General features: G+C 37.7%; 1 protein-coding gene across 8 annotated transcripts in view; it reads right to left on the bottom strand.

Annotated features, from left to right (window-relative positions):
* GALC (galactosylceramidase) overlaps window positions 1–22,369 on the bottom strand; it is a 62,967-nt gene that overhangs the window by 5,280 nt on the left and 35,318 nt on the right. For 7 of the 8 annotated variants that reach the window (XR_002173122.3, XM_019919705.3, XM_019919695.3 and 4 more), the window contains 8 exons: window positions 21,600–21,724; window positions 19,842–19,969; window positions 14,590–14,679; window positions 13,788–13,874; window positions 11,575–11,725; window positions 10,384–10,564; window positions 6,119–6,282; window positions 4,631–4,707 (listed from right to left, as the gene is read on the bottom strand). Coding sequence is in view for 7 of the 8 variants with exons in the window: in XM_019919705.3 (XP_019775264.1) it covers window positions 4,631–4,707; window positions 6,119–6,282; window positions 10,384–10,564; window positions 11,575–11,725; window positions 13,788–13,874; window positions 14,590–14,679; window positions 19,842–19,969; window positions 21,600–21,724 (1,003 nt within the window). In the remaining variant the exon portion in view is untranslated. The remainder of the gene's footprint in view (window positions 1–4,630; window positions 4,708–6,118; window positions 6,283–10,383; window positions 10,565–11,574; window positions 11,726–13,787; window positions 13,875–14,589; window positions 14,680–19,841; window positions 19,970–21,599; window positions 21,725–22,369) is intronic. The other variant, XM_019919715.3, reaches the window with a different exon arrangement.

Genomic DNA, 22,369 nt, shown 5'->3' with positions numbered 1-22,369 from the left:
CAGACAGCTGCCATTCCTACTTAGCTAAGTGGCTGGCACACAGCTCTTATTATCATTATTATAGCATGCTTATGAGCATATATTCACAGCACACTCATTCCAGCTACATTTAAAACTAGCTAATTTCAAAGAGTGAAGAGCAAAAGATCCAAAGCACTAGGCCAAGGATCAAAATAAAATCTGCTCTGAAGTCATAAAATTATACTGGAATGGGCCTTCATTTACTTATTTTATTTTATGCATGGAGACACGGTGACTTAATGAGACTAAAAATCAAAGTCACAGATTTACCAGCAACGCTAGGACTTGAATTTGAGTTGCCCAACTCCACGTTCAGAGCCACATACATTTCTGCTACTACACACCTGCACAGCTACCTTCAGCTCTGGACGTGCTTACTGAACATCTTCTGCCACATAGGGGATACTGAATATTAACACTGAGCCAAGGAGCTTATGTACACAAATTATATTCAGCACTAAAGCTCATCCTCCCCCTGCCCCTCGCCCCCTGGGTGTCAGCCAACCTATCCTCTGGCAGCTCGTCACACAAGACCAGTCACAGCAGTGCCCTGTGCTCAGACTGCTCTTCCCACCACTCAGCTCTCAGCTCAAACGTCACCCACTTCAAGAGGCGTTCCCTGACCTCTCTATCTAGAGAATCTGGCAGGGAAGCTACTCTAACTCATTATCTCATTTTTCCTTCATAATTTTATTTATTTGTTTATTTGGAGCAGGAGTGAGCCAACCGTGGCCCACAGACCAGCCACCTATTTTTATAAATTAAATGTTATTGGCACACAGGCACACCCATTCATCTACCTATAGTCTACGGCTCCTTTCTCACTACAAAAGCAGAGCTGAACAACTGCAATGTAGACCAAAGGGCTCACAAAGCCTAAAATATTTACTCTTTGGCTCTTTAAAGAAAAAAAAAGTTTAATAATCCCTGTCCTAGAAGAATACAGGCTCTGAGAGAGCTGGAACCTTGTCTGTCTTGTTCACTGCTGTATCCCCAGTACTTAGAACAGTGCATGTAACAGATGCTTAATAAAAATGTGTCGAGTGAAAAATAAAAAATATCTAACTCTAAAACAACCTACAGAGCCTACCTCCATTTTACAGATAAGGAAACAGAGGCTCAAAAACGTGAAATAACTTCCTGGAAGTCTCAGCATATATCAGTAAGGAAATATGAATGCTGACCTGTCTGGTTCCTAACACACCTACTCCTAAGAATATTAACTTGACTCATTAAAGTGCTCACCATATATTGGGTACTGTAACAAACTTTCATATATATATATATATTTATATATGATACCATTCAATCTGCATAAGGGTGTGTCTTCATGAGATTATGATGGTAAAACAGAAGCGGAGCAAAATAAAATATCTGCAAGTGACTATTAATAGACTTTAAAGTTTATCGTTCTAACCCCCATGCAACAGCGCTAAGATAAAGCATCTGATGTGTGCTGAGAAGAATTCAAAAATGGCCAATTTCAAAATCATAAAATCCTCATATTAGCAGTAATTTGGAAAATGAACATCATAAAAGATGTTGTTTTGTTTTGTTTTTCATGTATGCGACAAATATTTATATGTCAAATGTTGCTTAAGTCACTGGGGGTTTAGGACGAACAAGAAAAACAAGGTCCCTGCTCTTATACAGCTTACATTCTAGTAGAAGGAGACACACAAACACACATGATACCTAAGAGATAAGTGGCCTGTGAAGAATTAAAACAGGTTGATGTGATGATGGGCGCCTCAGAGACCGCTCTGGATTATGTGCCCAGAGTTGGTGGAACAAGAAATAATGGGGTAGGGGGTGGAGCAGGTGTAAGTCAGCAATATCCCCGCCCATCCCAGTAGCAAGACTGGAGCTAACTTCTAAAAGTAGTAAATCACATTATATAAAAGACATACCAGAAGAAAACAGCTGAAATAGTTCAAAGTGGCTGTGTCAGAGGAGCAGAACACAGAATGGGGTGAGGCGGCAGGAACAGCAGTGAGGAAGGAGGCAGGTGTTTTTGATAAGCCCTTTTTTTTTAAACATGTACACAAAATATCTAATAAAATTCAGGAAATTTACCTTTTTAAATCCTATTCAAAATTTCAAAAAATTCATAAAATTACTAAAAATAAGCCTAACAAGTAATGTGGAAGAACTATAAAAATAAAACTGAAGGACACAGCGGGAGATCTTAATAAATGGTGAGACGCAGCATGTTCTTGTTACCATGTTCTTGAATGGGGAAACACACTATTCTTTTTTTTTAGAAAAAAAGTCTTTACTGAATTTGTTACAGTGTTGCTTCTATCATGTTTTTTGGCCTTTTGGCCGCAAGGCATATGGGATCCCAGCTTCCCAAACAGGGATCGAACCCATACCCCCAACATTGGAAGGCGAAGTCTTAACCACCGGACCGCCAGGGAAGTCCCTGGAAACACATTATTCTAAAAGAATATATTACTTTTGCCCAAATTGCTGTATAAATTCAGAGTAATACTAGTAGCATTTTTCATGGAATTGAAAAGATGTTTTAAAAATTCGAATAGAAGAGTAAATATACTATTGAAATAGCAAAGGTAATTTTTAAAAAGAAATAATGAGGAACTTGCCTCACCAGATATCCACTCATTCATTCTACAAGGGTTCTTGCTCTGACTGTGTGTGCACCAGGCACTTTTCTAGGTGCCAGAGAGCCAGCAATGAATAAAACAGACGCCCGTCATTAAAGGAGCTTGGTTTTAGTGAACGGAGCAGGACAAACACACAGCGATCAACAGAACATGTAACAAGAGCTTCAGTGAAAAATTAAGGAAGAGAAGAGGGGCAGAGAGTGAGACGGGGTGCTATCTTTTAGAAGGTGGTCAGGAAGGAACTCTGAAGGAAGTAAACCATGTAACCAAAGATTTTAGAAAGTAAACACAATTAAAGGTGGGATGTTGGATAATAACAAACAAAGCAATTAAACAGAAAAAAAGCTCAGAAATAAGCCTATGTACACATGATGATTTGTTATGTCGAAAACATGGCTTTTAAATCATGGGCAAAAGGACAGTCTATGTACTAAATATGATGGCTATCCACTTGTTTTTAAAAAATTATGTTGGGCTCTTCTCCTTATGAACCACAAATACATTCCAGATGGATTAAAGACTTAAACATTTTTAAAAATCCTAAACTTTATTTGGTTTTGGGGAAAAAATGTTCCTGACCTTGAGAAAGGGGAAGCCCTTCTTAAATAAAACATAAAAGCAATGAAAAAAAGTGAAATATATGACAGTAGCAAAGTTTAAAACTTCTATTCACGAAATATACCATAAGCAAATTGAAATACATGTGACAGAATAGAAGCAAATATTTGTGACACATATAACAGACGAGTTACTACCCAGAATATATAATAAATTCATACAAATCCATCAGAAAAAGACAACACAATAGAAAAATGAGGAAAGAGTGTGAATGGGTAACTTCAGAGAAGAAAAAACAGAAACAGCCAATAAACATAGTAAGATGTGCAACCTCCCTAATTATCAAGGAAATAAAAATCATGTCTATTAATTTGAAAAAAATCTTTAAAATCAGTAATATCAAATATTATTATAACTGCTATAAAAATTGATATAGTTTGGCTAGCAATAGGGGCAGGATCTGTTAAAATTTAAAATCCAATTCCAAGACCTAGTATCTGCCTAAACAAATAACAGCACATGTGTACTGTTATTTGTTCCAGCAGGAACCACCTCACACCAAAGGCACATAAAAGATGCCTCCCCTCTATCTGCAAGTAAGCCAGCCCTTACTGCCTCAGTTCACTGCAAAAGGGAAGAACTAGGAACGAGGTTACACCCATCGAGTGTGGTTTTAGTTATATAAACTGTATCACACCCAAACTGGATTTTCAGTAAATATTGTTACTGCCAGAAAAATTAGTACTGTCACTTTTGGTGGTTGAGTAAGAGAAGAGAACAAGTTCAAAAAGTTATTTGAATTCCATTTTTTATCTCTATTGTAACCTAAAGAAAATTATGACAGGACTGTTGGCAGAGAGCAGTATATTATACAGAAGAACTTCTCTACACGGCATCCCATGGAAGCATGTCAATCAATAACTCATGATCAACCAATAATTTTGACAAATATTTTTAGATTTCCATACTACCGTCAATCTGGTATCATCTCTGACAAAGAGTCATGGAAACTAACTTCTAAAAAAGTGTGCTTATAGCTGAAAACCAAATCATTCTTAACCATCAAAAAATAAATTTATGTGACTTTGCTTATACCTATTAGCTCCAATAAGAATCTTGGTTTAAGAAAACTTGAAAAAAAAATAGTTCAATTATTGATTCTGCCAATTACTCCTGAGTTTAAAAAACAAAAACAAAACAAAACAAAATACTGGGGGTGATAAAGTCAGCTGCTGATGGTTCTCGCGTGGGTTTACCCAGACACACACTATCATCCCAGGGACTGGTGGTTTGCTGGTATCACGGCAGACTCTCTGCCTATTTTCCACTATTTATCGTACTTTCCCCTTTTGATAACAGAAACCGTTAGAAAAGCACAAGAAAAGAATATTTTTACCTCAGGCATTCTGATCAGCAATACTTACATTAATAGTTAAAGTGAGTGTATACCATTTTTTTGCTGTAACGTCAGCATGTCCTGAAGTATATATGATCCATCCAGCTGTAACACAAAGAGATTATCCCAGTTGATGTATTTTTAGAATCTAAATCACAGAATCCCATAACTCAGTGGGGGTTCTTAGGCGCATTTGTATGTAGTAAAGTCAGCCTTAATAAAGATCGACATTTCCATACCTACAATTGATTTAAAACAAAACATCCTTCATTCAGGCATCCATCCAGCATGCAGAGAGATCCTACTCTGAGCCATATGTGAGCTCACAAGAGAACGAGCAAAATAAACTTACAAACCAAGCATGGTACAATGACGCACTAGCGTGTATAGTTCAGGTCTGCATGTACACCTGATTGGACTGAATATGAAGGATAAGGAGGAAGAGCCAAAACCTACCATAAGATTTCCAGCTAGTGTACCTGGCTACATGGTAATGGCACTCGCTGAGAATTAGAGAGAAAATAATAAGCTAATTTTTGAACGTATTATATTTGAATGCCTGAGAGAAAGCCAGGATGAGATGTCCAGTGTGCAGTTTAAGACACAGAGCAGTGGGGACTGAAGTCAGAGATTTAAATCCCTAGCTCCAATTCTGCCACTACCTCAGTTTGAGACCTTGGGTAAAGCAATTAACCTCTCTGGCACTCTCTTTTGGATTGGAAAATGCAAGGTACCTTCCAGATCAGTCATGCTATGATTATGCAATTCCTATTCTAATGTCCTCATTACCCACTCCCTCTTTAATTTTTATTTTATTATTGGAGCCCTTTTCACCTTAGGAAGAGGCATAGGGGAACAAACTGTAGGAGAGAAGATTTTTTATTAATGCAGGACGAAAGTCAAGAGACTATGAATCAAGAAGAGTCACCACCAATAAGGTCTAGTTGCAACAGAGCGGTGTGTACCCAAACCAAAGTGAAGTGGATGGGATTCAACTTGAACGGATTCTAAGCACCAATTCTGGATAAAATACTATTCTACATAAGACAAGGACTGTTAAGATGAATGAGAAAAGCCCAGCTGTTTTCAAATTATTGACTAAATTAAGAAATAGGAATTCTCCATCTTAAACAAATCAATCCTTCCTTTTGTATTTCCATAAGCACACCAGCAACATTCTTATAGTCTTGCTTTTAGTTATAGTGTTTCCTGAGTATTCTCTCCCTACTACTACACCACACCCCAATCTCTGGTAATCCTACTCTGACAGCCTAGCTCAACTCTACAATAGCCGATAAGCTTTGCACAATTTTCTCTTTCACTGAGGTGCCTCTGTCTGTACTAATTAACACTATAATTCTGAATCGTTTGGCGTTTGCTTACACGTGTTGAATCTCTTCTCAATTAGATGTTCGAACACGATGAGGTATAAAGCTCCTTCATTACTACCATAAGTAACAGACAGATATAGCAACATATCATATAGTAACCATGTGCTATCGAAGAAGCCACTTACCTAGATCACCTGTAACTCTGTAGGTTCCATTTGCAAAAATCCAGAAGAAAACTCCCCTGGCACTTCTAATCAAAATGCCACCTTTATTCACTCTTCCAGCAATGAACACACCTCCCTTCTCAGGGGTCTCTAGGTACACATCACACTTTATAGTCAAATTGGACCTGCAAAATCAAAGTGTTAGTGCTTTTAATTACGTCATTTCAAATGTAGCACAAATGGCTCTTTTCACAGTCACATGCTTCCAAACTTCTAATCAAGGTATGTGATTTGCTAAGTCCACACTTATACCAGGGATGGGCTTCATTGATGATGGTTTCAAGTTTTACATGACGGAAGTCAAGTCATTTCATTGCCTCTTTTAATGACTTACTGTTGGAAAATAATATTTACTGTTTTCAAGCTTCTTAAGAATATATTTCCTGTCTTTCTATAATAAAATAACTTCTCATTCTAAGAATATAAGGAGAAGCCATTTTTTCTAGGAATACGTAAAAGATAAGTTTCCACATCATTCTGAACAAAAAGGTTTATTACATTTCCATCAGCAAAGAGAAGCAGTGGAGACTGCTAGGAACCTCTGGGAGAACAAAAGCTGCTTTTGAGGCTAATTTTTACATTTAACCCTAACAAGACACAGTCAACTCTACGTTGATCCTACAGTAGGGCTTTTCACACTTGAGCAGTATTGAAGTCACCCTGGAGGGCTTATTCAGTTCAGCCCCACCCCTCAGGGTCCGATTCAGTAGGTCTAGGGTGGGCCCCTTGAGTGTGCATGTCTAACAAATTGCCAGGTGATGCTGATGCTTCTGGTCCAGGAATCTCACTTGGAGGACCGTTTTCCCCTACAGAGTACCTAAGTCTGTGCAGAGGCAGTAAAACCCTGGTTTTGGTATGACTGACAGGAGATCAAAGGATGAGAAAGGTTCAGCCAACCAGGAACTACCAGAGCTTTAACAATGACATCGCCTCCAGGCTTCCTTTTACAAATGCTACTGGATTCCTTCTGCAATGAAATAACCACCCCAATCCAATACGACCTCTGAAAATAATTCCCCTCCCACTCAAATTCTAAGTGCAAATGGAAAAGAATTAGAAAGCTTGCACACAGTCATGTAATAAAGCAAGCAATTTATCTAAAATAAAACTAAGAATGCCAAGAAATATATTTTGGAAATGGGGAGAAATTATGTGACTTTTACATTTCTCAGAGTTTCCTGTCAGTGAATTTTGCACAGTGAAATTTTACTTTGTAAAGGAAAACATAAAAAAGAAGCACCTACAGCAGGTACACAACCATCAGGAAAATCTACATTTAATCATTTAATTAAAGCTGGGCTACTTTACGGGAAAATCAAATGCCAAGTAACTAAAGCCCAGTCTCTCTTGTATGTCCTCCCACAGCAGAGGGAGTTTTTCTCTCTGTAGATTATCACCAGCATGAAACCACCAAGGATCAGCCTTGTTCCTTACATCTCCTACCTCCCTGCTGGCTCATCAGAAGTTTGAAAGTGCTACAGATCCTGTCAGCACCAAAAACTTATTCTATTTAGAGGTAGAGTGAGAGAAGATCAAACGTTTTCCTTTTATACATTACAGTCCAGAATAAGTGATTCTTGCATCACAACTTACAGGCAATTTTACAGATAATGAATAAAATAGAATAAAAGTTTGGTTTAGTCTTCCACAGCCATAATCTCTTGAAAGTGCTGAGAGAACAAAAACCAGCCAACATAATTAAGCAAATTTGATCAAAAGGATTCAGAATTCAGGTCTGTGCAGCGAAAGATAATTTTGTGATTGTCCTCAGATCCCAACCAAAGCTTACTAACAAGATGGAAGTCTTTAACAGCTTTGGTAAAGTCTACCATTTATAGTCAAATTACTGTGCTGATACTTAACTAAATCTAAATATGAAAGAAGGTCTGTCCTAAACACAGTTCTAAGAACTGATGACACTGTGCGCACATAGAGCCGATTTACTAGAACAGCACTATGGATAAACTCCACTAACTTACTAACTTTCCCTTTCCTCCTCTCAGGAAGAAGACAATGATTAAAACAAGGCTGTGAGGTATAGTCCAAGAGCATGGGCTACAGCACCAAACAGACCTGGCCTCTTGCCCTGGTTCTGGAATTTAAAAGTATGGGATCTTGAACAAGTCTCACCCCGAAGCCTCAGTTTCCCAGTCTATAAGGTTAAGAGGATGCTACCTTTGCCAAAAGGTAGTTATGGGAAGCTCATACCAGTGTTTAGTGTTACCCAGTTTTCATTCCCTCCTTTCTCTGCAATAAATGGGCATCACAGCCAGAGAACAGAAATGAACATGGGATGTGTGTACATCTCTAAACAGATCTGGCTCCCTTGAATCCAGGATAGGATAATGGGAAATAACACAAAATAAATAGGATGAGACCAAATTTTAAAAGATCTTGGAAGTCAGGCATAGAAGTGCAGATCTGGTTCGGTAGCAGGAAAGAGTCACTGCATTGCTGTGGCCTCTCCCGTTGTGGAGCACAGGCTCCGGATGCGCAGGCTCAGCGGCCATGGCTCACAGGTCCAGCCGCTCCGCGGCATGTGGGATCTTCCCGGACCGGGGCACGAACCCGTGTCCCCTGCATCAGCAGGCGGACTCTCAACCACTGCGCCACCAGGGAAGCCCCACTGCATATTCTTGAGCAGTGAAAGAACATGATGAAAGCAGGGCTTAAGAAAGACAAAAATAGTCCTTTCTTGACATGTATAATTGCCATTTCCTGGTTCTTTTTCTTTCAGAATATGTCACTCCTTCCTTCTCTCCCCACTTTCCCCCATCCTCCTCTTCACCTCCTTACACACTGCAATAGTAAAGACTGAGTATTGCTATTTAAATACTGCAAAACCTTCAAAGGTATGAAGAGTTTTGTTTAATCTGTAGATGGTGCTCTACATCATTTCTCTACTACAATGAAAGAGTCTCCCAGTTTTTCTGGAGTCCCAGCCAGAAACAATAGATTTGGGGTTCAGAGAGAGCCCTATGTAGTGTTCATGAGCGTGGGGGATATGGGTTGTCACAGAAACTTAAAGGTTTTCTATGGTGGCTGGCTTCCCGACCAGTGATCAAAATAACAGGGACCATCCCTTAGACAATTAAACGCAGCCACCTGTCTTACTATAAGACCATTAGTAACAAATGACGAAATCACAAACCCCGCTGACATGACCAGAATGTCCAGATAAAGTGTCTGGTACAGAGATGTTGGGATAAACAGTATTTCTGTTGTATAAGAAGATAAGCCATTGAAGTTATTCTAAATTAGGCAAGAATTCTTTACTCTACCCCCAGTAACTCTCCAAGGAGCTGTAAGGGTTCTAGAAGCTCTGGATAGGAGTTTCTTAAGACTCACTATCTGAGCTTGGGACTAGAATTGGGATTTATAACAGGGAGTAAGGCAATACAGAAAGGATAGAGACTTTCTGCAGCATTCTACAGATAAACAATTCAAAGCTCTTTTCCAAATTATCTTCCCTTCCCTGCCCAATTTCCAAGCTACAGATATGGCTATTTGGTGACTTGACATTAATAGTTACTATCACTAAGCCTGAAATGCTTGTGTTTTATGTTTCACAGTAGCATTATACTAGTTAAAAGAAAAAATAGAAAAGAAACACCTAAAACAGTTATAATTAGTCAGTACACTGGAATTCCATAACTGACTTCTCAGTTTTGCTTTGGCCATTATATTTTAAGTGAAGAATAAATACATCTTCTCTCTTTATCAAATGCCTAAATAAAAGAGTGGAATTCTCTAGCTAACTAAAAGCTGATTTGCTTTTTACTGTTGCCATCTACTGTCATCTGGTAAATAGATTTTCCACAAAAGCTAAAACAATGTAATTCAAGTATGAATCCAGCAGGTGGCAACACCATTTCAACAAATCAACTCTCCAGCAAAAACAAAAACTTAAAAAACAACACGCAAATCACAAAGTCTGCTTATAAATAAATCTTAAATTATCACTGGGTCCAAAGGTCCTCAATTTTTATATTAAAATCAATCTGATCCTGCAACAATTACTATTAAATTGGGCAAATCTGAGGGAAGGACACTTAGGCAATAAAACAATTGGCTGGTTTATGGCCACCACGATATTCAACAATTATAACACACCTATTAGGTTCTTGGACAGAAGAACTGTTGAAAAGTCCTGGCTTCAGAATGTACCTGACAACATCACAAGGTTATTGCAGCCAGATCTACATAAGGATGTCAATGTTACATACCATTTGTAATCTCCTATAATACTGATGGTGTTGAATGCATCAGCAGCCCAAGTGATGGGCCTTTGATTGAGAACCTGGCGCAGCGTGAAGCGATGCTCTCCAGGGTCTTCAATATTCATAAAGTATTCAAATACACCAGTCTGATCAGCAAAATTCGGAGCTTCACTAAAAAATGGGTAATCTGTTCAGAACACAATAAATTCTTTGTTTAGTATCAAATCTTACAGAATCTCTCCTCTCTGATATTTTCTGGTCCATTTTGATATACTTTTGAAAAGTTTTAAATAAGTAAATGATACTTATAAACAGTCAAAGTTTAGGGTTTAGGTTACTAAAGAGCTATTGACTTTTACATCATCTTTATTAAGTATCAATGTGATCAGTTTGACCTACAGACTTTACATACTTAATCCATGCAACTGCTTAAGAGGAAAGATCATGAGTTGTGGAATAAGCAGACCTGGGTTCGGATTCTAGCTCAGTCGGTTCCCCAGGCAAGTTGCTTAACGGCCCTGACTTACCAAGTTTTCAGCTTCTCAGAGGTACGAAAGCAGTATGCATTCAGCAGAAACTGTACCTCAACTTCTGAATTTTGATCAGGATGCCCTCCTGTGATGCCGGGTAGTGGCAGCAGGCTGCAGGGAGCCACACTTCCATCAGCCACGCAATCACGAGGGTGAACAACAGATACACTCAGAGCCATTCTGTACCCAGACAACCACTTTGCTTTTCACTTTCAGTACAGTCATCAATAAACAACACGACATATGCCACACCTTATTAGGCTTCGTGTTAGATGATTTTGCCCAACTGCAGGCTCATGTAAGTTTTCTGAGCACATGTAAGGTAGGCTAGACTGAGTTATGAGGTTTGGTATTTTTGACTTATGATATTTTCAACTTACGATGGGTTTATCAGGACCTAACCCCACCGAAAGTTGAGTAAGATCTGTATAACTTTCATTCCAACAATAACCTCTACATTTTTTCTGGCACTGAAACTTACAGGACCCTCAAGTTGCGATTTATCTTGAAGTAACACAAAAATTAGTTCCCGTTTACCACGTAGAGATTTAGAGCTAAATTAATGTAGTTCTCACAACCACTCCATCAGGCACCGGTTTGACAGGTAGGAATCTATCCACTACTGCTGAAATTGGAAACCAAGTTAAGCTTTAGTACAAAAACTTACCGACATTGAAGTCATCCTTATAGACACAGGGAAAGGGCTGGGACTTCGGAGGCAGCAGGTAACTGCCTTTGCTGCCGGTGGTGAGCGTGGTGAGTGTGAACAGCTCGTCCTCTTGCAGTTCCAGCGTGAAGCTGCCACCGCTGTCTAGGAGCTGAGAAAGAAACGATGCTGTGTTCAGGCCAAGTGCTTTGGCTCATCTCATTTGGGTCAAATAGCTTTTTAAAAAATAAGCTTAAGATAAGCCAAACTCATTTCTTTTAGAATTTCCTAACTACTTGTGAAGGACACACTCAATATCAAGGCCCTTGGAATCATTTTTCTTAAGTTATTTATAAGATTTTATACAATTAAACATTCTAGAAAGGATATTAAAAGAATTTCTTTTCACAGAAGGAAGAAGGACTAGATGATCCCCAAATCTATTTCCATTACTCTGTCTTTTCCCTTAGACTGTACTATCCTTAACACCTGTGTATAATTCAATACCTGCAACTAAGAGATCTGCTTATTTATTTTTTAGGACTTTGCTAAGGTAGAAAAATCCATAAAATCTTATTGTTGACTCAGCTGTTAAACACAGAAAACGTTTACTATATAAAAAAAGTCCTACTCATTACATGTTCAATACGTATTTCAATTAACAAATTACATTTAGGTCACATTTATGACCTTGGCATATAAAGCCATAATCTCTTCATCTATAGAATGAGGGGAAGAAAACATACTTCATAGGGCTATTGTGAGGATTAAATGAGAAAATGTTTATAAAGTTCTAAGCTCAGTGAGTGACCTACGAGAAACCTTCCCTACATCATAGGTGTCCTATGGTAAAAGCAGGCCTCTGAAGACACTGAAGTCCTTTGTATAATTGTCACAGGCGCTAAACATTATGTCCACTTTATGAAACCTGAGTAGCTCTTTTTTTCTACTTTATATTAGAGGTTTATATCATACCTTTGCTTTAATAAATTGTTCGTCAGATCTATGAAATATCTAATACCATATTCTGGCTTAGGAAGAACTCCAAATGATATTATTTTTCCTATGGGGAAAATCAGTTTTATTATGCTATTTCTAGCAATGTGTTGTGCAAAAATTAGAGACTATTCCTTTTTTCAAATTTAATATACAGTGGGCGTTCAGTTATTGATACTGACTAGTTGAGTCACAGAACTTTAATAATTACCATAAAAAGTAGCAGATTTGTGTCAGTCAGGTGAAGTGATGTGCTTGCATGGGCCAATTCATTCTTTGAAACATTTACTCATGAGAAACCACCATTTGCTAAGCTCTACACTAGGCACCTGGGACAAAAAAGGTATAAAAGGCTGGGACCCAATCCTCGAGGCATCCAATGTAGTGGGGAAAGTGTTTACTAGGTAAGTACATATCCCTAGGTGGCTATGACCCAAGACTGGTGGGGAAGGCTTCAGAGGAAGCAACACTTGGGCTGAGTCTTGAAGGATGACAATGATATGAACAGAAGGCATTCTAGGACAAAGAAAAGGCATGTGCAAAGTCACAGAAGTAATTAACTTGGCATGCCATGCTCTGAAAAATGCAAGATGTTTAGACTGTGAGGAAAGGTCAGTTTAGTAGGACATGCATCTAGAAAGGAAAGCAGTCTTTTACCTCATGAGGTGATAACGTGGGTCACACGCCACACTAAGGAACGTGAACTTATAGGAAAAATCACTAAGGCATTTGAGCAGGGACTGACAAAAATCAGATCTGCATTTAGACGCATCATTCTGGTAGTAGTGTGATGGGTGGCGGGGAGTCTGAGAAAACAAGAGATAGTTCCCGAAATCTGAGAGAGACATAATGAGGAACTGAAACAAGCAGTAGCCGTGGGAATGGAGAATAAGGAGTGGGTAGGAGAGATATGTGGGTGATATTGTCTATACTTGGTCACTGATGGTACGCAAAGGGTGAGTGGGAATGACAGTCTCAAATGAGACTCAAATTTCTGACGAGCAACCAAGTGATGGTTGCTACCATTCACCAAGACAAACTAAATACCAAGAACAAACACATCTACCAAACCATACTGCCTTGAAGAGGACTTCTATTTAAAAGAATGGGGGCAAACTTTACCTCTATTATGCTTCAGCCATAAAATCAGTTATGAAATTAAAAATTAATTCATTAATCAAATTCCTGTTCCCTTTACTGTTGCAATGCTCACACTATAGGAATTGACTTAAAACTACCCAAAGAGAATCCAGTTGTTTGAAAAGAAATCTCTCCGATGGTTTTCCAAGTTTGGTATACCACACCTGCAGCTCCGGTATTTCACTCTAAGGAGGAAACACAAAGAAAGCATAGTTGAGTGATTCATCATCTCCTCTTTGAGGATTTCTAAAATCTGTACCAGCAAGAATGAATCAATGACAAGGTGCATTCTATTTCTATTTACCAAAGATCCACCTCAAATCTTAAATAGTAAACATTTTGAAAGTAGGAAGACATTATTCAAGCAAATACTTTATTTCTTAAAAATACTGCAGATTTTTGGCAAATGTTCAAAAAGATTTTAGTGTCTTTGCTTCAAAAATACTCATTATTATACCTATGTAAAAAGTTCTTTAAGAATTTTCTGGCATTAAAAAACAATTCTTACACGATTAGTAGAAAGAGCACTGTATTTCTGTATTCAAATCTAACAATAGGTAGAAATAACAAGAATCTTGTCTCTTTTTTTTGTACAGAGTACTGTAAAGATCAATGTTTGAAAATTCCCTCAACTGCACAAATGATGCTCTACCAAAAAGAACAACTTTCTTGCAAGTGACCTTTGTTAGGATTCTTCAGAACCACAAAGAGCATTACCTCCTAGTGGCTTCTGTATGTTTGACCAAAACTAGTCAGCAGACATAAGACACCAAGGCATTTACCCATTCATATGCAAACTCTTAATCACTTGTAAGACTTCACTTAAGAACTGCTAGCCCGTGATAAAATATATAAATTCTCAAATCAAAATCAAAATAAAAGTTCCACTTATTTACTCACAAAAGAACCCTTAAGGCTGAAGGTAGCAAATTGTCGTGAAACATTGAAATAGGGAAGAAGTGGCCGTATACACATGGAATGTTTATGACTCTGAGTAGGAAAAAAAAAAAAAAAAAGAATCATGTAAGTTATCCGAATGATATACAAGCCATTTGGGGGGGAAAAAACAAACAGACATTTAATGCCTATAGATTAACAGAAATGACACATAATAGGTGGCAAATAACAGTTTATTTCAAACTTTTAAAGATGTTTTTCTTAAAAACCTTTATTGAATGTCTATTGTGTGTATGCCTAGTCAAAGTAAAACTCAATGGCATTTTGACTGATTCAAACTTTGAATTCCAGTCATTTGATGGCACACAGATTAACTTTTATGTTCTGTTTTCCAAGTAATATACATCAAAACAAAAGTAAATCTTGGGACATTTTCACTGAAAAGGCATCTCACCTATATACAACCTTCAAATACACAACTGAGGTCAGCTAAATACATATAACAAATCTCACTGCCAGCAACATTTTTTTCAAAATAATCAGTACAATGGGCTGGGATCAAAAGAAGTCTGAGACATCATCCCAACTTTAGGGGATTCAACAATCACAGAGGACTTACAATATAAGGTTCTGGGACAGGCTTTGTGGGAAAATTTTAAATTACAATTACAGTTAGAGATTTCAATACCTTTCCTCAATAACTGATATACCACTAGACAGAAGATCAACAAAGACACAGGTGATTTGAACAACACTACCAAGTAACTTGCCTGGACTGACATCTATAGATCACTTCATCCAGCAATTGCAGAATGCATATTCCTGTCAAGTGCACAGGGAACATTTACTGAAGTACACCATATTCTTAGCCATAAAAGAAGTCTCCATAAATTCAAAAAGATTCAAGTCACAGAAAGTCTGTTCTCTGACCACAATAAAACTAAATCAGAAATGAATAACAAAAATCTCTGGAAAAATTCCAAAATATTTAGAAACTAAATAACAAATTTCTAAATAATTCATGCCTCAAAGAAAAGAAGTAAAATAAAAGGTGAAATTAGAAAGAATTTTGAGCTGTATGAAAAGCAAAACACAACACATCAGGATTTGTGGGATGCCAATAAAAGAGTAGTTAGAAAAAAATGTATAGCACTGAACACCTAGATTAGAAATGAAGAAAGGGTTTGAGACTTTAGCTTAAGATACTAGGAAAAGAAGAGCAAATTAAAACCAAAGTCAGCATAGGGTATGTATGGGATTAAGAGACACGAACTACTATGTATAAAATAGATAAGCAGCAAGGATATACTGTACAACACAGGAAAATATAGACATTATTTTTTAATAATTTTAAAGGGAGCATAATTATAAAAATACTGAATCACTATGCTGTGCATCTGAAGCTAATATAATATTGTAAATTGACTACATTTCAATAAAAAAATTTAATTAAATTTAAAAAAAGTAAGCAGAGGAAAGAAAATAATAGAGATGAAAGGATAAATCAAACAAAAACCAGAAAAACAAGAGAGAATAATTGAGAAACCAAAAGTTGACTCTTTGAGAAGATTAACAGAATTGAATAAACTTCTAGCCAGACTAATCAAGAAATCAGGATAAAAAGAAAACACAAATTGCAATTATGAACATTAAGAAAGGTGACATCAATACAGAGTATATAGATATTAAAAGAATAGTGGGGAATAATATCAATAACTCTGTGCCCAGAAATTTAACAACTTAAAAAGACAAATTTCTTTGAAGACACAAAAACCCAGTGCTCAATGAAAAAGACATGGACAAACTGAATAGCCCGATATCTGTAAAGGAAGTTGAAACTGTAGTTAAAAAGTTTCCCACAGAGAAAATTGTGGTCCCAGATAGATGGCTTTACTGGGAAATTCAAGTCAACCTGGGAGCTTTGCTCAAACAGGAAGTAAGAGCTAAGGCAGAGTTGTAAACTGCCTGCCTGAGTATTGAGGCATGCCCCAACTGTACACACAGAGCCCATCAGCAAAGCCTGGGACACTTGCTAGTTCCAAACATAAGGAAATCTGTACAGTCATGATCTGACCACTAAGATAATTGAGCAGAGGCTTCAGTGGCCACAAACGATAAAGCTAACAAACTACAGAATTTGTTCAGGAAAGTCACAAAGCAAATAAACAGCAACAACCACAACAAAGAGCAACAACCACAAATACCAGATAGGAGGAAGAATCTGATCTCCAGAGTCTCCATGCTATTTTATGTAATGTGTCTAGTTTTCAACAAATCATTATGAGATTTGCAGAGAACCAGGAAAGAAAGGCCCATACACAGGCATAAGAGCAGTTGACAGAAACTATGTCTGAGAAACCCTAGTCATTGCTTATTAGATATTAGACTTCCTAGACAAAGACATTAAATCAGGTATTTAAATATGTTCAAAACACTGAATGAATAATGAATAAAGGAGAGATCTGCTTCCAGAATGGCAATGGGAGGAGCTCCATGAACCTACTCCGAGTGAACCTGATGAAAACTATTTAAATAATAATTACAATAAAGTCTCTGGAAATGGTCCTAAGGCCATGCAACAAATATAGAAACATTTATTCAATAAAATCTACTAAAACTCATGGCATTTAAACCATGATCGACTCCCTCCCTGTCCCTCTCAGCCTAGAGTGACAGAAACTCCATGCCAAGTAGGTACAGCCAAGAACACAGGGTTCCCTCCCTCCCAGCTCCCAGATGAAGACAACAATATCTTCGTGAGAGAAACAGAATATCAGCATTTCTCACCCCCCTTCCCCTCAGCTACTTGATGCTGAGGACAAGTAGCCATGAGTGTGGCCAAGAGGCTGAGGGTTCCCTTCCTCTGTCCAGGTTCCATTCACAGACTCACCTTAAACAAGGCACACTGAGAATATGGGGGTTCCAAACCCCCACCCAGCACCATACTCCTAAATCAGAGGTGTCACTAAGAGAGAAACACACCCTTGTCCCCATCCCCAACTCCAAGCTTCAGCTCAGGGATTTTGTCCAGGGAGAGAGACAGGTTATAAAACAAAGAGTTCAGAAAGTCTCCCCAAAGAAATTGATTGTACTTAATGCAGAGCATGGGGAAGTTCAAGAGTAAGGGTGCTCTTAAAAATAATGGAAGTTTTGGTGGCAAGCAAATAAAAAGAGACTGTCAGCTTCATTAGATGCATAAGCTAAACCACTGCCCAGCTATTTTGACAGGGAGAACCACAAAAAAAGAAAGCTAAGAAGAACCCTCCTGATGTCAGAATAAACCTAAAACACTAACCTCAAAATCCACCTCTGCAAATAAGCTGGAATTTAATTGGATCAGCTTATGGAGCAATTTAAGCCCCTGAGCATTGCTGAAAACAATAGAGCAATCCACCAGTAATCAGTGAGGCAATAACAGAGAGGTGCACCTGCCCAAAGCTGCACTGTCTAAGAAGCAACATCTGAGGCCTCTCAGTGCGGGGGAGGGGGTGGGTGGAGGGAATAAACTTCACTAAATTTCTCCAGCCAATCACTAAGCAAACAAGCAAGCAAACAACAAACCCCAGGAAAGGAGGGAATCAGTACCCAGCATTACCACAATATATTATATAAAAGGTCTGGCTTTCAACATAAAATTAGGAGACATTCAAAGAAACAGAAAAGTGTGGCCCATACACAAAAACTAGGCAACAGAAACCACCTGTGAGAGCAACCAGATGCTGGATTTAACAGTTGAAGACTTCAAAGTAACCAATATAAATACATTTAAAGAACTAAAGGAAACAAGGCTTAGAGAAGTAAAGGAAGATATAATCACAATGTCTCATCAAGCAGACAATATCAATTAAGTGACAAAAAAATTTTAAAAGAACCAAATGGAAATTCTGAAATTGAAAAATATAATAACTGAAATGAAAAATTCACTAGAGGGGTCAACAGTAGATTTGAAATAGCAGATGAATCAGAGGATTTGAAAACAATCGATAGAAATTGTGCAACCTGAGGAACTGAGGGGAAAAAAAAAACAAAGGATAAAGAATAATGAACAGAACCTCAGAGAAATGTGGGATACCATTAAGTACACCAACATATATACAATGGGACAGTAGAAAACAGTGGAGAGAGAAAGGAGCAGAAAATATATTCAAAGAAAAGTATCTGAAAACTTTACAAATTTGATGAAAAACATTAATCTACAGATCCAAGAGGCTCAACAAACTCCAGGAGGAATAAATATAAAGAGATGCACATACAGACACCCAATAAAAATGCTGAAAGTCAAAGAAAAGAAGAAAATCTTGAAAGGAACAAGATCATTTACAAGGGAACCTCAATAAGATTAATAGTTGGTTTATCACCAGAAACAATGGAAGACAGCACATTCAAGGAAAAACTGTCAGCCTAGAATTTTATATTAAGCAAAACTACCTTTTGAAAAATGAATATCTCACTGGAATGCAGTTAATAGAAATCTGAAGTAGACTCGAATAAGTCAAGGTTTCTACACTAAATCCTGGAACAACCACTTAAGAAAATAACTCACTAAAATATAGTAAAAAAAAAAATTAAAAGAATTTAAATATTACATCACAAAATATTGACTTACTGCAAAAGAAAACAGTAACAGAAGAATAGATAAACCAAAATAATGAGATGTATAGAAACTAAAAAGTAAGCTGAAAGATGTAAATCCAACTATATCAATATTAACATTAAATGTAAATAGATTAAGCAATTGAATCAAAAGGTCAGACTAAATATTTCAAAAAGCAAGATCCAACTATATGCTGTCAAAAAGAAAGACAACTTAGATTCAAAGAAACAAACAGAGGAGGTTGGATCAAGATGGTGGAGTAGGAGGATGTGGAGCTCACCTCCCCCCACAAACGTGTCAAAAGTACATCTACCTGTGGAACAATTCTCAAAGAAAACTAACTAGGAACTGGCAGAAGAACTTCTATACAATCAAAGCTGCAAGAAGGATCTCCACGTAACTGGGTAGAATGGCAAAAAAGGCATAAGGTTGGGTCCTCCACCCCTGGAAGGGATCTGAAAGGAAGAGAAGGTTTGCTCTCAACCTGGAGAGTGAGTAGGTCAAGCCACAGACTGGCTGTCCCAGTCCTGGGATCCTATGCAGAGGAGAATAGCTCCCCTGTTTTCTTTTTTTTTTTTAAGAAGGTGTTCAGTTGTGTTTTATGCTATATTTTCCAATACTAACAAAGTGAATTAATCCAATAAAAACAACAAAGAATTACCATAGTTTCAACGATGATGGTGAGGTTACCTAAGCCATCCGTCAGAGCTACATAGCTTCCTCCTTTTTCTAAATGGCCAACTGTCTTCAAGTAATACCAACCTGGTTGAGTAAACTGAGTGGTATGAGCTATAGACAAGCAGAGAAAGACCCAAATAAGATTAAAACTGTGATAATAGGATTCCATCAAAAAATAAAAAGCTGTTTACTGATTTGAGTCTGAAAGAAAACAGAACATGCCACCCCAAAATGTGCCACTTTAGCATGTGGATTATTTTGAGCTGATGGCAATCAAGACCTAGCAGACAAAAGAAAAACTTTTCTCTCTCTTTTAACTGCCTGAAAGAATTTAGATAGGGGACCTGGCACAGAAAGACAGCTACTACCAGAGACAACTTTGTATCTGAAAGATTCACCTGCATGGCAGGGCAAACATCTGCTCTTCTCTTCCTATGAACTGTCTTCCTCCCCTCTGAAGCTCCAGGTCCCTATCCCATTCCTTAGCTCAGGATGGCATTATAAACCTCAACTGCCTGACTGCAAATTTGAGTCTCTTTTTTTTTTTGCAGTATGCAGGCCTCTCACTGTTGTGATCTCTCCCGTTGCAGAGCACAGGCTCTGGACGTGCAGGCTCAGTGGCCATGGCTCACGGGCCTAGCTGCTCCGCGGCATGTAGGATCTTCCCGGACCGGGGCACAAACCCGTGTCCCCTGCATCGGCAGGCGGACTCTCAACCACTGTGCCACCAGGGAAGCCCTAGTCTCATATTTTTATGTACAAAATTAAATGTGTTTTTTTTCCTGGTGATCTGTCTTATATCCATTTAATTATTAGATTAGCCAAAGAACCTAGGAGGGTAGAAGGAAAACTTCTCCACCCCAAGTCTGATTGAGTCTAACAGCCATTTTCCATTTTGGAGAAGAATATTCACCAGTCTCATGTTTCAACTTCTAGTTAAATGGTACAATTATGGGAATATTCTTAGAATGACTGGTGAAAATAAATGAACCACACTCTGTCAGTTCAAGACTACTGAGTAGATCTTTTTTAACCAAGAGTAAAAAATAAAGTTATCCCCTCCCAACTTTTGATGATCTCTATTTAACCCATCCTAATATAACTACAAAGAATATGGTTTTTAAAAAGTTAACAAAATATTCCAAAAACTAAGCTTTATGGTTTAAAACAAGTTTATTTCCACAATATGTATTTATTGGGCACCTCCAAAGTTGGTCCTGAAAATGTACTGAGCAATATTCCTTGTCCATTTTGGGAGGTTAATTGTGTTAATTGACACAATTAACCAGTGACAAAATTAGAAAAGTACATTAGTTCACATAGATAATGTGGGACCAACTATTTCAACATTTAAGGGGTTAACCAACCAGGATATACAAATCCAACTTAATATTTCCATATTTTTGAAATAACAACCTGAGTTTAGTATAATGTCATGGTTACATAATGTCATGACTACAAAACTCTGAGAAAAATACATCAACTAAAAAAAAAGCCTGGTCTTAGAATAATTGAGAATGGAATACAGAAAGTAGTCTAGTTATAGAATAATTGAGAATGGAATACAGTTACCCAAAAGGTTCTTACAAAACACTATGACAAATCTTGCTTGAAACAGAGACACACTTAAAACTAACACACACACACACATACACAGTGTTCATATAATCCCCTCTAAGTGTTTTCTGCTTTGTCTCTTAGAGAGTAAGATAGGGATTGAGAGATGGAATCTGAACCATACCTGATATCCAGATAGGAGCTTCTACTACATAGTGCCCACTCCATGGCTCCTGAGCAGTCATCAGTCCACAACGCCCATATGGCAACTGTTCATAGTAACTAGCCACCAAATTCCAAGCAATTGTGCTAAAAGATTTGTTTGATAAAAATGAAACACCAAAGCAGCTTGTAATAAAAATGTAAATATCTACAAGCCTATAGTAAAAAAGACCTTATCAGAGTTTACACAAACATATGTAAATGACAAAAAATTACCACCCAAAACAAGAAAACATAAGTTGCCTAAAGTTCACCCACACTTTGAAAAATCAAGTATTGGATGCATCTAAATATTTTTAATGGTGAATCATATAATAAAAAATACAAATGTATATGAGGTGTACAGTTTTACTGACGAATGGTGTAACCAGAAGATGAATCATGACCTACCAGTACCAGACATGTCACAAATGTGAGTCAAATACAAATAAAGGCTTTATCCATACTTGCTTTCCTTTTGACGGTCAGCATTCTAAATGCCCCAGTTTCAAGACATAATTTTATGAACTTCACTCTGAGCTGTTGCAAAGTTTTACAAATGAGAACTTTTAGAGTCAGACTGCCAGGGTTCAAATGATGGTGTAGGCAAATAGGGTAAGGGTTCCCCAGAGGAAGAGAACCAGACATAACTTTCTTGACATAAGAGAAGCCATTTTAGGCCTAAGCCATTTTGTGATCTAAGCCTGACCACAATGCTTGCCCTTACAGAACAGTCTCAGTAGTAAGTGATTT

The sequence above is a fragment of the Tursiops truncatus genome, chromosome 2 (genome assembly GCF_011762595.2).
Source record: "Tursiops truncatus isolate mTurTru1 chromosome 2, mTurTru1.mat.Y, whole genome shotgun sequence".
Taxonomy (NCBI): domain Eukaryota; kingdom Metazoa; phylum Chordata; class Mammalia; order Artiodactyla; family Delphinidae; genus Tursiops; species Tursiops truncatus.
This window is presented reverse-complemented; position numbering and strand designations above follow the sequence as displayed.